At 44.2% G+C, this 16,316-nt stretch overlaps 1 protein-coding gene across 5 annotated transcripts in view; it reads left to right on the top strand.

Moving 5' to 3' along the window:
- CPNE8 (copine 8) overlaps positions 1–16,316 on the top strand; it is a 293,497-nt gene that overhangs the window by 171,742 nt on the left and 105,439 nt on the right. For 3 of the 5 annotated variants that reach the window (XM_019543523.1, XM_019543525.1, XM_019543524.1), the window contains one exon: positions 15,947–16,004. The exons of the other annotated variants lie outside the window; for them this stretch is intronic. In XM_019543523.1, coding sequence (XP_019399068.1) covers positions 15,947–16,004 — 58 coding nt within the window. The remainder of the gene's footprint in view (positions 1–15,946; positions 16,005–16,316) is intronic. 5 annotated transcript variants of the gene reach the window in all.

The following is a 16,316-nucleotide window of genomic DNA, read 5'->3' as shown; positions in this document are numbered from 1 at the left end:
ACAAAATCAACCCGGTGCTTCTGTTTTTTTGCCTGGTCCTTTCTTCCATTTGTGTTGCATCTGAATTTCCTTGTCCTAAACAGGCTTAGCTACACTTCAGGTGATGTTATTTTTACAGCAGCTCTCTGAGACTGCAGAGACACAAATCTGATATTGTTATTATACTTATATTTTCATAAGAAGTGATCTTGTGCTTTTTTTTATGATAAAAGCCAGTGAAGCTCTCACGGGCAGGAACAAAGGCGATGCTTTTGTGAAGTCAAGAAGTCGTCCCTGAGATATAATGGTAATTTCTTCCCTGACTCTAAACTCCTACTTGGAACAGGGTCTGTGGCCTATTTTGACTTTGTTGGGACTAGCAGTCTCTACTGACTTTTTGTCCAATGCTTATACATCTTCTAAAAGAGGGTGTCTTGATTTTTTTTTTTTTTTTTGTCAGTGGTGACTAATGTGTATTGGACTTTGGGTGCTGGCTTCTGAAAAGCTGCAGCACTGTCTTCCTGAAGTTTCATAGTAGTTTGTAGTAGGGTTGGGCTTGTTTGCTTGTAGTTTGTCTGGACATTCCCTGCCTGAGATTTTTATGAGACTTCACATATTGGTGGACACGGTGGAACTAGATGCATTTTCTCAGTTCTCTTGTTAAAACAACACCCAAGTAACTAAATTACAGTCCCACGTCAGTGACTTTGCCTGAAAAATGCAACTCTCTCCACCTCCTTCCCTTTCAAAGAAGACAGTCATTTTTCATGGACAGTTCTGCAGTTTCAAACTGGGGGGGAAAGAAAAAGAACAACCTTCGTCGTCTTTTAAAACCAAAATATTCTCAGACCACTAAGTCATTTTGTCTCAGGCATTTCCCAGTGCAATCAGCTGTTAATGACATGCCTTCGATGTACTGTACAGTCACGGATTTCAGAATTGCACCGAGGACAATATGATTGAGGTACTTACTCATCAGCAAGCTGTTGTTTTAGTGTTTATTATGGGATGTCTAGAAGTCAGGCAAGGTATTAAGTCTGGGGTTTTTTTTCCCGTTTCTTTGTGCTGTATTAAAAGGACAGGATGGATTCTCAACTGTTGCAAGTCGTCATATCTCTACTGACTTCACTGGAGTGGTGCTGATCTATACCATCGGGCGTTCAGTCCCATATGTATAGAAACCATGGTGATGAATGGGGTATAAGCACTAAAATCGAATCATGTTTGATACAGGCTGGCTTTTGGATAGAATCAGGTCTCTTCATACATACGTACGTACGTACATTTATATATGACAGATTCTTTCAAAGAGATTGCCTTAACCCCTCTCAAGTCAAAGTAATCAACATGATGGCTCAGCTGCAGGCTTCTGCATTATCTGACATTTTATAGCTGTGCCTGGTTAATCCTCTTGCTTTATCCTGTAGTTTTGTCCTTTCTAACCACTGTACGTCGAGCTCTGAGAAGTTAATGGGGATTGAAACATTTTGAAAAATGTGAATCTCTTAACTCTAGACCAAATGAACCATGGAGCCAAGGAGAGGCTTGTCCCTGCTTTACATTCAAGACTGGTACTTGATGCCAGAGCATCCGGACTTAGACCTGTACTCTTATTATCAAGATTATTATGTTGGAGAAGTTACAAGCTGAAGTTCACAGAGGTCAAAAAGAGATATCCTCAGGCCTCGGCTGTAGCATATGACTGGGAACATTTTCTCCCTGTTTCTGTGATGCACTTTTACAGTGTTTCAGTACATTTGAAGCTGTATTATTACCCCATGCATCACTTAGCTTCTTGTCTTCACACAGGCATGCAAAACCTGGCACGTGTAACCAGCTGCCATGTACAGTGATGCTACCTTTATGCACCGGGTGGGCCTCGGGTTTTGGAGTGAATTAGTGAAGTACACTGTGTTTGCTTCCAAAGCATATGTGATTCACTTTACTCAAAAAGTACCTGGGACATGCAACTGTGCATGGATGCATACATGTGTGCATATGCATGAATGCACACATCTGTCTATATGAACATGTATGAATTTATGCACATTCACTAATCTTTAGGTCACTTCAGATCCTGCAAAAGTGAAGTCCAGTAGTTTGTTCCATTCAGCTGTACCAGTCAGTTTTCTGCCATCGTCTTTTCAAGGTCTGTTGCAAGGACAAAATACTAGAAATAGAAAAGAACCTTTTGTAAAAACCAAATCAGAATCGCACTTGGAGTTTAAGGGGCTCAAGAGCCAGTGAGAAAATCTGTGGGTTTCCTATCAACAGGTTACTCCCATCTGTGAAGTAGGAATTGGCTCTCTTTTCAGATGCACAACTAATGAACTTTGCCCTGTGTATATATTTTGTTGCATATATGCAGCTCAGACAGGCCATTCACTCTCTGTTTCCTAGCCATGAAGGTAACATACACCTAGATCCTCTGTCATGGTTGCAGATATTCCAAGGGACTCCAGCTTGTCTTTTGTAGCCTTGGTAGATTTCCAGAAAATAATTATTTCTCCCATTGGCTCATCCATTAGGCTGCAGACCTATGCACATTTTGGCTCTCAGTCAGTTGGTTTATTCATTCGTTGATTCAACATATCGTGTGTCTGTGCAGATCTCCAGACATACCTTGCTGTGTAATTGTGATGTTAGCTGGCACTCGTGGATGTGTTGATGAGCATGATACATTTTGGTGCAAAGTGTGAACCAACTTTTTCTTGACACGAAGCATATGGTCTGTTTGTCTCTCCTGGGAAGCTGTCATCAGATACCTCATATTGGTCTGGTCCTCTGCTGAAATCCTGGCTTCCTTTTTTTTTTTTTTTTTTACTGTCTTCTAAAGGATATTACCATAGTAAAATGCATATAAGGAGTTTGGTTTGGCCTTTTCTAGACAATAGGAATGTATGTTTGTAATATACTGAAAGGAGCTGATGAGATTGTCCTGGGACTGAGATCAACACTACTAAAACGCAAACTTGAGAAGGAAAGCTTAAGCTGAACTTCACATGGCAGTGCTAATTTAGCTGCCAAAAAAGAGAACCACTCCAGGAAGAGAGATGCATTTGGGCACTAACCTAGAGGGTAAGTATGCTGTGCTGGAGTGGAGGAGGACTGTCCATTCACAGTGACGAATGGTATCGTGTCCCTGTGAGTAGCAGCTTGCAGCTGGCAATGTGACAGTTTCTTCTTTGCTCAGGAGTTTTGTCCAGACTGTTTCTGGGTAAATGTAATGAATTGTTTGACTGCTTCCAATAATCAGAGATTCTGAATTTATTTTGCAGTTACCTTGGCATAAATGCAGATAAATAGGTAGACAAGGCAAATAGACAGTACATCTGGAAAAAGCTTCTTAACGCTAAGCATATGTTCCTGTTTGTCTCTCCTGGTAAGCTGTCATCAGACCAGATGGGTCTGGTCCTAGGCTCAAATCCTGGCAAGTACATATGTGGATGTACTTGTGTGGGTAAATAGATAGATGAATTATAGGCAGGGCAGTAGGGTGATCAATCAGTAGAAAAGTAGCTAGAAATCATAAATGAAAAGGTAGATAAGATGGTTGGTATGTGGATGAATAGACTGATAGGTGGATAGGATGTTGGATAGGTAGGTACAGCTAGATGAAGAGATTGATCTAAAAACCAATTTTTCATGTTCTTGGTGATGGCCTCAAGTAATCAGCTTCAGTTTAAAAATAATAAGACTTTATATTTGTTTGATGATTTTAATGTGTCTTTAAGTCTCTGGGATGCAGCTAAGACACAGATAACTCAATAGAGCCAGGAGATAGCTCAGCTCAATTACACTGCTCATTTCACTATTTGAATTGCAAAGGGGAAATAAAAAACTCCCTTTCCTCTGTGTGGGTGGTGTTTCTTTTTGCCGATGTTTCCTGAGCTCTGCAGTTGCCTTCATCGTTGAAATACTATTTCACTTGCCTGAGAAATTTGCTGGCTGCAGGTTTCAGCATGTAGAATCATTTGTTTGATTAATTTTCTCTTACCTCTGCCATGAGTTAGATTCACGCTTCAGTGTTTGGGCCACGGAAGGCCATATTTTCTCTCTGTCTCGGTGAGGGATGGACTGATATAGCCTTAACTGTTTATTATCAGAAAGTACGTTGGATGTATTTGCAGTCTGTCAGCTTGATTCCCCTCTCACGCTGATGCTCTAAAGGCTTATGTGGAAATAAATCTGATTTATGTTGGCATCAGAGAAAGAAGAATCCGGCCTTGTCTTGTAAATGAAGTTATGGGCCAGATCCCCAGGTTCCCTCTTCACTCCTGATGGTACTTCCCTGTAGTCCTTATGGAAACCTTACTTGGGCTCAGCATACACGGTAAAGACTTTGTACCATCTTCATAGAGAGATAGTGATGGAGAGAGGGGAAAACAGAATGAAAGAAGAGAGACAGAAGGCTGAAAGAAGAATTTCATTAAAAACCAATGCATGTGTTTTTAGACATATGCACACATGTATGTATACACATGTCCTTATACAAGCACATAGGGGCAGAAATAATCATGGTCTCTAACAAGGAAAGACTACCTGTGAAATAATGAAGCAAATGAAGAATACCTGTGAAATAATGAATGCAAGGCAGGGCTGGGTGAAAAGGTAGCTAAGAAGTGCGATTTCTCCTGTAACAGGCAAATGAGATGGAGTTCAGAAATAAAAATGACCTTAAGACAGCACTCAGCAGCGCTGCTGGGATTGAATCTGCTTATTTGTGGAAGAAGCATGTGCTTTATTCCTGTCCTCTGTGCTGGCTTCACTCAGGAGGGGCCAGGCGCTACTTGCCTCCTTTGTGCTATATTTCACTGCCCAGTGCTTAACCAGAGAGGCCCAACGCCAATATAGGAATGTCTCCTATGTTGTAAAGTTATTGGTCAATGCAAACTGGCCTTTTTTCCTCCTAGTGTTTGTAACGCAGAGAGAGAAATATTGTCGTCTTTGAAATATTCATACCAGGTGAAGTCCACTCTTTTTTGTTAATGGTCTTCATGTATTTTCATGTGCTGAATGCTCCCAGCAGCAGCGAAGAGATAAGAGGATTCATTTTAAACTCTGTTACTAGCCGCTTCTTCAACGATACCCCACAATGTTTCATGTTAACTGAAGTTATGTCCCTTGAATACAAATCACTTGGTTTCCTTTTCTGGCTTCTTAGGTGGTCTTGGGTTTGTCACTTAACTTCTTTGCGCCAGTCCAAAATAGAGATAGTGAGACACTTCCACGATCTGAACCAAGCCCCTAGCTCATGTATGCTACCCACACAACTGGGGGGTTCTGCCCATAAAAATACAGGGTGTTTGCTTAGAAAAACCAACACGTTTTCAGGGCAGTTTTCAAGACCTATCAGGGAATGGGCTGGCAGAATCCAGAAGCGATAAAGTGTGCATTTTCCTATAGCTTATACCATAATATAGAAATAAATTCACTTCCTACTCCATTGCAAGGATTCAGGTGATCTTCACAGCAATTTCTAAGGCTGTGTGGATAGAGCCAGATCTACAGTTGGGTTGAATCATGTAATTCCAACAAGGTGAATTTAAGTCAGTCTGATTTGCACTGCCAGAAGATGTGTCCTATTTATGTTGTTTGAGGGAGTTGATTCTGTCATGGTCGATGGGCTCATTCCAGCTCAGAGACTTTCAGTACAATACCAGTGCCCCGAAGTAGTTGCATGTTCACGGGCAAATGAGATGGAGTTCAGAAATAAACATACAGAGATTAGAGAAATGGGGCCTGATTCTGCTCTCAGAGCAGTGTAAATCAGGGTTCAGACCAGGGAAATCAGGGTCTGATCTCACTTACACTGTTGTATTAAGGTCAATGAGAGAAGAATCTAGTTTACCCCTGGAAAGCAAGGGTATGCATGGATGCAAGACCTAGGATAAATTAGCTCTTTGTTTCTGCAACTAAACTATTACTGGTACCTGAGCTAGGCCGAGTCTTGCAACACTACAATGCAGTCACAGGCTGCAACATGGACATGTCCGGAGAGGAAAATCGGATCCAGTGGCTTTGCTGCTACCTGCATTGGGGGAGTCAGGCAGGCCAGATGCTATTTCAACCCTCTTCTTCCTGACCAAAGAAGTTTACTTGGCTTATAGGTGTCATCTAGTAATGAGGACAGGAGCCTCAAGGGCTCCCAGGGCCTTATGCAAAGTATTTGTGCTTCTTCTATTTATATGGGCCTCTGGCCAGAATCAGTCTCTCCTGCCTTAACTGGTGATTGTGATGTGCCCTGTCAAACTGTAAAATCATAGATCTGAAAACAGCTGGGTTTTTTTGTTGGGTTTTTTGCTTTAGTTTTTCTTTTTCCCTGGATCCCTGTAGGGGATTTTATCTGCAGGGAGATGGGAGGAATGCAATGCGAGTCGGATGGATCAAGATGGGTTGGACATCAGAAGAGAACAAAAAATAGTGATTGCTTGCCCTTCCCTTGTGTCTTCTCTCAAGAGCACTTGTAAAGGTTAATGATGTCTACACTGCCAGAACGGTGTAAAGGGAGTACATTGCAAATGAGAATCAGGCCTGTAGTCCTCCACAGTGCCCCTTTGTGGGAGGTCACTGGACTGTCAGCCCTGTTCCAGAGCAGGGGACACTGAGACAGAGACCCAAGGGAGTGACTCCCTCAGGATCATAGAGAGCACGTGTCAAAGCTGGGATAGACCTCCACATCATGAGAGGTCCTGGGTCTTAAATCCATGACCACCCTTCATCTCCCATCTGTCCCCTGCCCTGGAAGCTTCCCTCTCTGTTGTCAGTGCAGTACGAATGGGGACTGCCCACTATGAAGTTCCCTTACCCATGAGAAAAGCGGGTGATGACATCAGAGGGCAAGTTCCCATTGCTCACCACACAGGTCCACACATCCAATTGGTTATTGTTGGCAGCAGGATCCTATACTTAGGGGATCAATGGTCTGCTCTGATATAGCAAATCATTGTTCTTACAAAGGAAGCAAGTACGAGTGGTCTAATATACTGTAGTATATATAAAATACAATATATACAATATACTGTAGGTCTAATAGTAGGTAATCCTATGAGTCTAGTTGCAAGCAGTTACTTCCTTTTTCCTCAGGGCTTTGGAAAGCACCTTTCCCTTTTTCTGATTCTTCACTCCGGTGTGTGGGGGTTCGGAGAAAGGCAAGGAAGCAAGCTGGGAGTACTATCTCTTAGCCTGGCGGCAAAGGGTTGGAGCTGAACTTCACCGAGGCCTGATTGGGAAACAAGTAAGAAAAAATAGCCAAGAAAATTCAAAAGGTGGCAAGAGTGAACACGTATAGAGAAAGAGTGACTTGCTCTGCCTTGCTTACATGGGAATTGGTGACCTCTAAAGCAACCATTAGTGTGTGCATCCCTCCTTGGTGAGCCTACAATTAGCTGGGACTCTTTTTCTTCAACAGATTAGGCTAATGTACCCTGCCTCATGTGTGACACCTATATTGTTGGGAGGTGAGATACCTTTCTGTCCCTTAGAGAACATCTGATGAAGCTTTTAAGTGGGAGATCCTTACTGCTAAAGTATCTGGCCCTTCTGAAACCCAGTTGTGTCCCTGCTTTGCTACCAGTGATGTGCATGGACTGCATGTTTTTGGGCAAGTTTTGTCATATCAGCAGTCACCATTGCGATTCGTGCTCCAGATGGAGCTGGTTCCTTGGCCTGCAAGGATATCGGAGTGGCTGCTGAATGAGCCTCTCATGTGCTATTACTCAGCCATTGATTATGTCATGTAATTTATGGTAGCTCCTCATCCCACGCTCAAAACAGAAGCCCATCAGCCCATAATAGATTGTATTTTTTTGTTAGCAGATGGGAAAGAGCCTCATTGCTTTTTTCACGCTAGCTTTTGCCAGTTGACATTCTTGATACATCAGCTCCTTATGGAGGCCACTTGACCCCTGCCCCGTGCTCCTCATCTAGTAGTTACCTTGTGATGAAAGCCCGGCTGAAAGGAGGTTGAACACAGTACATGATTCCTCTGGACGTTGGGCTTCATTAACTGGGAAAAGAGTTGAGAGCAGCTGATTAAAAGCACACAGCAGCCAGCAGTTCACAGGCTGGAAACTCGGTAATTGTGGAGGATGGTTTAAAGCTGCTACCAATATTTGCGCTGCTTTTGGGTGACCGGTTGCAGCACAGAGGTTGATAGATTTGTTTTTAGGTGGGCACTGCCATTCCTCAGAGAGATTGTATAGAACATACCCAGCCAGATCCTGCCCCCTGGACGTTTTCCCCAGGAAATCCTTGGGGATCACAAAGGCAGCAGAGTGACTCCTTTGCCATCCCCTCCCTTCCCAGTCCCAGTGATGGCCAGCCCTTTTAGTACCCCCTCTAAGTCAGTGTCTAGAGTTGTTGCCTCTCCTGCCCAGCTGCCCACCCAGTTACACTACTGGATCACTCAAATGCCTGCAGATAAAAATGACTGAAGACAAACCATATCATTATTGTACTATGTCCTGTGGGTATTTTGAATCACTGCCAGTAAGACTTCCTGGTGGCATCCCATTTTCGTAAAGTGAGAAGGGAGTTACTTTTATTAGCGTATCAGCCAGAGCTAATAGGAAAAGGATGGGTAAGTAGAGGAGGAGTGGGAGATGAGGTAGAAGCATGGAAAGAGAAGGGAAGAAGGGTGGGGAAAGTTGGGGGTATGGAGGGTGGTTAAGAAATAAGGTAGAGTGTATGGAAAGCAAATATGGAAAAAGTCATAAGTACCCATACATCTTCCCAATGCAGGGGCAGGCAATTATTTCGGGTGGAGGGCCGCTTACTGAGTTTTGGCAGACCATCAAGGGCTGCATGACAGGTAGCCAGGGGCAGTTATATTAATTTTCTAAGTATTTTTTAGGGGCCCTGCAGGCCTGGTGGGCCACATCCAGCCCCCCGGCCGCATTTTGCCCACCCCTCTCCTAATGCCATCCTTATACCTTCTTCACCCAAACCCTACTCCACAGTTCTGAATGTTAAAAGCACAGCAAAAGGTGAAAGGGCATCTCCAAGACCATGCTACTGGGTCTTTCTCAGGCAAAAGGTAGAATAAATCTAGAGGGGAATGAGGTGTCCCTGAATTCCTCTTATGAATCACACACTCTGAAGGCACAAAAAGAGACTAAAGTCTTTAGAAATTCATTCTCTCCTCACTGAGGTCCATGGCCAAACTCCTATTGACTAATAGTGCCTTAGGGACTCAAATTATGTGGCCAAAAGTTCACTTCTCTGCATCTGAGCATGACCCCATTTATTGCCCTTCCTTGGTGTCTTGTGAGTCTAAGGTGTACTGAGAGATAGTTAGCTGTGTTAGTCAGAAGTCCAGATAGCTTTCTGCCTTATAGACCAACCAAATCAACGATGTCTAGCATAAGCTTTTGTGAGCCCAAGCTCACTTCATCAGATGCTATGAAAGGACATACACAGAGCAGTGTATCTAATGGAGAGAGCCATCTGAATGCAGGAGACAGGGAAGGGTGGGGAGACGGGAAGTACTCTACATTCATAGGTACTCGACCTTCACACTTTGCCTATTTTATTGCCCTCCAAAATAATTTCTACATGAGGAGCAATAATAAAAACATACATCAGTAATAGGCAGGGAGCTGAGGACCTGTGCTGGGGCCCTGTTACAGAGCGTAGGCTGGAACAAACTACAAAAAGGGACTTGGAGCTAGGTGGGAGTTAGTCTATCATTCATGACCCAATATAATTGCAGTAGTAGCCAGTGCACTCTAGTGGGGATTTTCTACCACGTACCTGGCACAGATCTTTGAGAAAGCATTCAAAAGATACAGTCAAATAAGATCAGATATTGGAAAATTAATCACTTCAATGCAGGGTTACCTACAGCATCCCACTGACTTAGATACAAAGTTTTTGTGTTGTTTTCCTGTTGCAGCTGGCATGTTGCCACTGCTGCCTGTAATCAGCTGTGAGTCATTAACACAGATGAAGTAACAGAGCCTTTTCCATGTGATGGGGCTGAGGATGGCTGTTATGGATTTAAAATTATTATTCCACATTTAGATCCTTTAGGACGGGAGCCTAGCAGAGTCAGGAAATGGCTAGACATGGGAACATCCATGAGTGTAATTAGGTCAGAAACAAAGGGATATATAAATCTTCATGCTTCTGGGTATGACCTGCTAGTTGGTTTGCTGGAGATTAGATAGTGATTAGGTGGGGAGGTTTTCATGATTGGCCACTGGGACCTTTCTTGTGCCTCCTTCTACTGCAGCTGGTGCAGAGGGTAACTTCAACTTTGAAGTTAGAGTCCTGGGTTAGATGGACTGTCGGGTGGATTTGCAACAGCAAGTCCTGTGTTCTCCCTTAAAGCAAGTATAAATCAAGAGTAACTCAGTTGGATTCAATGAACTTAAATTGGAGTGAAACTAGTGTAAGTCAGAAGAGAATCAGGATCTTGTGTGGTTGTATTAGGATACAAAGCTGCTGTAGCTGCAAATCTTTATTGCATGTCAGCCTAAGTCCTGGCAGATCTTATTAAAGCAAAGAAATAGAGCTTGGGAAAGAGTCATGCTTTCCACGATCCCATACAGTCTACTAGCATAAAGCAAAATGGCTGTCTTAAAGCAAACTTTTTTGAATTAGGATGGGGGAGTCTGATGAATAGATTGAATTAATGATTTCTCATGTGCAAAATTCTGAATGGCAGAAAACCATTCAGAAAAGGAAAGATAAGATTTTGCCTGGCATCTGCTGTGTTTAATATAATTCACTCTGAGGATTAGCTTTTGTCAGCAAACAGATCACTGAAATATGTAATGATCACTTGATTAATTTGGGTTTAGCTGTCCCTGGATCTCACGCATTCCATTAATGAGATCACACCTCAACACTGGCTAATGGATTAAGGATGCTTCACTGAACCAAACTGAGTCTAAATTTGAAGCGCTGGAGTAAGAGACAATAATGTCAGGCCTGCCAGGCCTGGGTTATTACATTTGGTAGAAGCAAGAAAGCTGACTGACATTTCTGTCTGCCATTTCTTTGAATTTTAGTACTTGTGAAAAGGAGAGACTGATAGCCAGAGACATGGATATTGAGGGGGCTGCCACAAGTCTCTCTCTGACAGCTGCGTCCAGGCAACTTGATCCTCATGTACAGCCCACACCCTTGCTATTCTGGGTCTGCTAATGCAGTGTTTCTCAACCCGTGGATCGCAATCCAAAAGTGGGTCACAAGAATATATGAAAGGGTCGCGAACAAACTTAAAAATGGATTCTCCTTTAAAGGAGAAAAAAGTGAGAAGCCATGGCTTTTCCCTCGCAGGTTAGCAGAGTTTCTGCTAGGGGCTGCCTGGGGACACAGACCCCACCTTACCCCAAATACCCACCCCCTGGCCCACACACTGGGGTCAGGACTGGCTATTGATGTTTATGAATGGGGCCTGGTACAAAAAAAAAGTCAAGAACCACTGTGCTAATGCACCTCAATCCTGACAGGTAGCTCCTTGTGCTGTTAGAGGACTTGGTCTGCCCAGTGCATTTCAGTAGTGATCAACTACTCGGTAGGGGTGTCAAATATGCGGCCTGCAGTGCCGCTGTGTCTAGCCCGCTAGACTACCAACAGAACAGCAGAAGTTGAGGGGTGTGACTGGGGGGTGCGACCTGGTGCTAACACAGCCCCAGTCCCCCTCGTGCTGCTTTGTGTGTCACCACTGCCCTAACTCCCCGGCTGCCAGCCCCCACTGCATGCCCTGTGCAGGAACAGGAGCTGCCGCTGTGCTCCAGGCTGGATCCGGTCCACAGGGAGCCCGTAGGTGATGTGTAAGTACTGACAGTGGGGTGAGGGCACAACTCTGCACCACTGCTGCCGCTCCCACTGCTGCTGGGCATTGGGTCCGGCCCGGCTGCAGCCCCACACCCAGCCATTAGCGCAGAAATCATGCCGCTGCCACTACCCCACTGCTGCCAGACTCTAACCACGTTGCAGCCTTGTGCCCTGTGCCTTGCTGTCGGCACAGAAATCTGAGGAGGCACTTGCTCCCCACCATGCCCACCCAATGCATCACGTGCGAGGCAGCCCCGCAATCCAGTTCTAGCTAGGGGCACATGGTAAGTATGACACCTTTGAGCTATACACCGCCCACTAGCTCTTCCTGTAGTAGACTTTTTGCGCACGATAAATTGTCAGTCATGTTAAAGAGGCCTTGTGCTGTGTACAAATGAGAATTAGAATATGACCTGCCATCTCCTGCGACTCAGTCTCTAGCATCCTGAAGCCTTGTTTACACAGGGATATTGTACTGATCTGGTTGGTTAAGTGGCATTGCAATGATTTAACCACATAAATCTGAAGTGCATTCACACCACATCCTTAGTTTGCCTTGAGACACTCTCTGTGTTAATCACTCTGCTGACACAGCTCTTGTGCTTGCTTAAACTACCCATCTGGGCAGAAAGCTTTGTGGGAATCCTCCCAGAAGCTCTGGGAGTTTGTATCTGGGGAAGAAGTCAATGGACAACAATGATCCCTTCATGTCTGTCATTAAAGTTGCTGGTGCCATTTTGAAACTGCTGACAAGCAGCATGGAGGACACATTTTTGTGAATGGAAACATTAGCAGAGGCCCTAGCCTGGTCTTTTGTCTTCAGGTCCTTTTGCTGGAGATCCTTTGCTTTGATGTGACACTGCGACCAGCTGAGAAAGTGACCCCTTGCCTTTGCTTGCTGTCATAGTGTCTTGGTGATTTCTCTGGAGGGGACTTTGCATGCAGCTGTCAGAAAGGGCACTCAAGTCCAGTGCATCAGGAAGCATCCAGGGAAGGGGCATGACTGCTTTACTGAGGATGTGAACTCATTACTATTACCTAGCTCTGAAGAGGAGCCCGCTAGCATTTAAACTGAGAGATCGTTTCCGGTTACGATGATCTCGGAAGCGTGGAGGACACAGAGGTACAAAGACAGGTCAACACAGGTATGAAGCAACACAGTGTGGTATTGTAATTGGGTGACTGCCAGAAGCAGAGCAGTTGTAAAAGTGCCCATGCAAACTACAGCAGACAAACCCAGTGCAAGTGGAATTGCTCCTGGTTCCAGAAGCAATAGTTACTGTCACTTAAGCCACTAGATAATTCCATTTAAAAACCCACTGTGTACGGTGAGAGGCACTTTTAGGTGAGCAAACTACACATTTCTGCACATGGTTTGCATGTAGGCAAGGCACAAGGCAAGCTTAAGACAGCAGCAGTAGCTAGCAGAATGCAAGGAAACCAAACGTTGACTGGATAGTCGGGAGGTCGCGTGATTTATATTTGATTGAAGCCGCTGTACGTTGGGAGTCAGAATAGTTCAAATTTAGAACACGGGCCTGTCTGCTGAATTCTGCTCCCAGCTCTGGTAGGAACTGATTTCGAATAACTAGATGAAAGGGAATGAGTTTCATTCTCACTTTGGAAAGTGAGTGTGGCCTCGGTGCTCTGAGCACTGGATTGGGAGCTGCAGCTCCTAATTTCCCGTTAGCCCTAGGAAGAAGTGCAGTCTTGTATTTACCCTTGTCTTTTGTCTCTGAGTCATTTCTGACCCATCATAGCACTTTGCTTCCCACCCCATAATGTTTTCATTTAATTTACCTGTGAGACTCTGTGTCAAAGGCTATTAGAAAGTCCAAATAAATTTTGTCCGCCAAGTCCAACATAACCACTGTTTTGTCAACACATTGACCTAGCTTTGTCATTTGCTTTGGAGACGTTGAGTGCCATTAATTGTTAGCAACTATTATAAAATCTCATGTAAGTGTGCGTGATCACCAGAAATCAACTCAGACAAAGAGCTCTGATTATTAAAGCTCCCACATTTCATAGCAAAAACAATCAGTGATTGCTGGAGGGGAAGGGAAAAGGAGAAGATAATTGGAAGATAAAGCAAAAAGTGGGCTAGGTAAAAAAAACACAAGGGTCCTGAAGGAATCAGAGTGAAAATCACAGGGTGTCAACAGGATCTCTCTGCTGTCATAATGAATTACATGACAGCCAAGCTCATTCTCAGGGAGACGGCACAGCTCTCCCGAATTCAGGGAGTGAGTGGGGGAAAGCTTGTTAATATGTAAATGAGAAGAGCTTGACCTAATAAAAGGAAAACAGAAGAGAAGACGCTATATGTGTTCCCCTGCCCGGCAATACCACCAGTCACTTTGGAGGCTAATGGTGATGAGCAAATTCTAGTAAGTGAGATTAATCACCCATTACCAAAGTGGCTTATGACTGTGGAAGGAAATGAGTTAACCTCAGCAGGCAGAGAGCAGGGAACGTGATTGTCAGCTTGTGTAAATCTCTGCCGCTCCATTGGAGCTGAGAATCTAGCCCTGGGTTTTCTTGTACGGAGCACCGTGTAATAATAAGAATAAGGGAAACAAATGCAGTCCCATCCTCTGCAAACTCATCCCCTTTGAAGTGAGGGGATATAGCTTTGGGAAATATCTTCCATCCCAACAAAGTGTAGACATGCAGCCCCACCATCTTGATACCATCTCTGCGTAGGTATGGAACCAACAGATACGCAGCATCAAAGCAGGGAGGAAAGGAAATGTTGGCCAACGACAAGGAAAGGCATATAGTGGCCTGCATACTGATCACGTAGAGCAGAAAGGATTTTTCACCCACTCAGGGGAAATAAGTTTATAATGCTGCATCAAAAATGTTTCTGTACATTCAGTGCTCCATGACAGTCCTGTAATACTTTATTACCAGCACATCGCTTTCGTGACAAGTGGTCTTAAGGTAAAACATTGAGCACAACAGTAAAACCCGTGCTGGGGCAGCCACTAGTTAGAATGCCGCTAATATAGTGCATCACCTTTAACCGAGTCCCAATGCAAGGCAGCATCAGCTCTAAAATGAGCTTCAATCCAGTGTGACAATTAAATCCATGCTTTCCTGGCCAGGAAGTAAGGAACGAGAGTAATGGAAGCATAGTGACACCTAGTGAGACCAGGGACAGAGAAGCAAAAATGAAGGGAGAGACAGAGAGAGAAAGAGTAAGCTCATAAAGCTGGTTCTGGTCTAATTTCTGCTGGTACAAGTCAGGAGTAAACTTCTGTGGATTGATTCCCCTTTCATTCATACAAGTGTAAATCAAGAACATACCCACTAAAGTTATTGGGGTACAGTTCATGTGAGTTAACGCTCAGCCTCTTGATATCAGTTGCATATCAGATATAAACTGGTCTGAAGCAGCTTTCAGTGATACAGCAATGTAACTTTTACAGACCTGACAGAATGACAGTGTTGAGTTTGATGCAGTATATGGGAGCATGATTTTTGAGCCAGAATATCACCTGGTTTAAATCAGCATAGTGCTGTTGACTCCAGTGAAATCATGGCTATTTACACCAGCTGAGAATGTGTCCCCTAGCTTATTGTACTGTCTGCATTACATACCCTAACCATGCGCTTCATTAAGGTGGCTTTACATTGTGTCTGGGCTCAGCCACGATGCACTTTCAGATACAGAGTGTTTGGTAAAGCTGTGCATGCTTACTTCTTTGTAATAAATATTTAACTGGACACACAAATCCAAGATTTCCAGTGAGACAGTGCTTGGAACAGCAAAGCTCTGGCGGCCTCCCCTAGCCTGTTCAAATCAGTAGCTTTGTGAATATTTACTGTTTCTCAGTGGTATCCGGGGGGCTTTAACAGACACTGAGACCCTGTTGAATAGAAACGTGTATAAACCTATAGGAAGCTCACCTAGGAATTTAACAGAGCACGTTGGGGGAACTGCAGCCCTCTTGGGAAGAAAGGAATGGTGATTCGTTTGGGCTGTGGCTGGACACAGCTCCTGAAGTTTTCAGAGCTTAGATTCACTAGGGTTGACATTAGTCCAGTGTTTTCAGCTTTGTGCCATAAACTGTTTTTTTCTCTTTCCTTCTCCCCCCTCCTATTTCCCTTGTTCTCCAAAATACCCTCTGTCCCTCTCTCTCCCTTGTTTCCTGCTCTTCTTCCTCTGCCGCAGGCTGCCAAGCTTCCAATGTCCATAATCATTGTGGGAGTTGGACAGGCTGAATTTGATGGTAAGGACAGACCGTTCTCTGCCTTCTTTGCTTAAAATGTGTCGAATCAAAGTCTAGCTGGAAGCACAAGCCTAGGATTCATAACCAGCCCTTCACTCTGCCACAAAGAGCCTGTATAACAGGGATGGGAAAAATGTGGCCCGTGGGCCAGATGTGGTCCACCAGGCCATTTTGTCCAGCCTGCGGGGCCCCTCAGAAATTTAGAAAATTAATATTTATAGTTGCATAGTTTCTAGGGTCAGAAGGGACCTGAGCAGATCATCAAGCCCGACCCCCTGCCATGGCAGGGAAGAGTACTGGGGTCAAATGAGC

The sequence above is a fragment of the Crocodylus porosus genome, unplaced genomic scaffold (assembly GCF_001723895.1).
Source record: "Crocodylus porosus isolate Cpor-Errol unplaced genomic scaffold, CroPor_comp1, whole genome shotgun sequence".
In the NCBI taxonomy this organism is placed as follows: Eukaryota; Metazoa; Chordata; order Crocodylia; family Crocodylidae; genus Crocodylus; species Crocodylus porosus.
The sequence above is the reverse complement of the archived record's forward strand: the minus strand, read 5'-3'. Positions and strand labels throughout refer to the sequence as shown.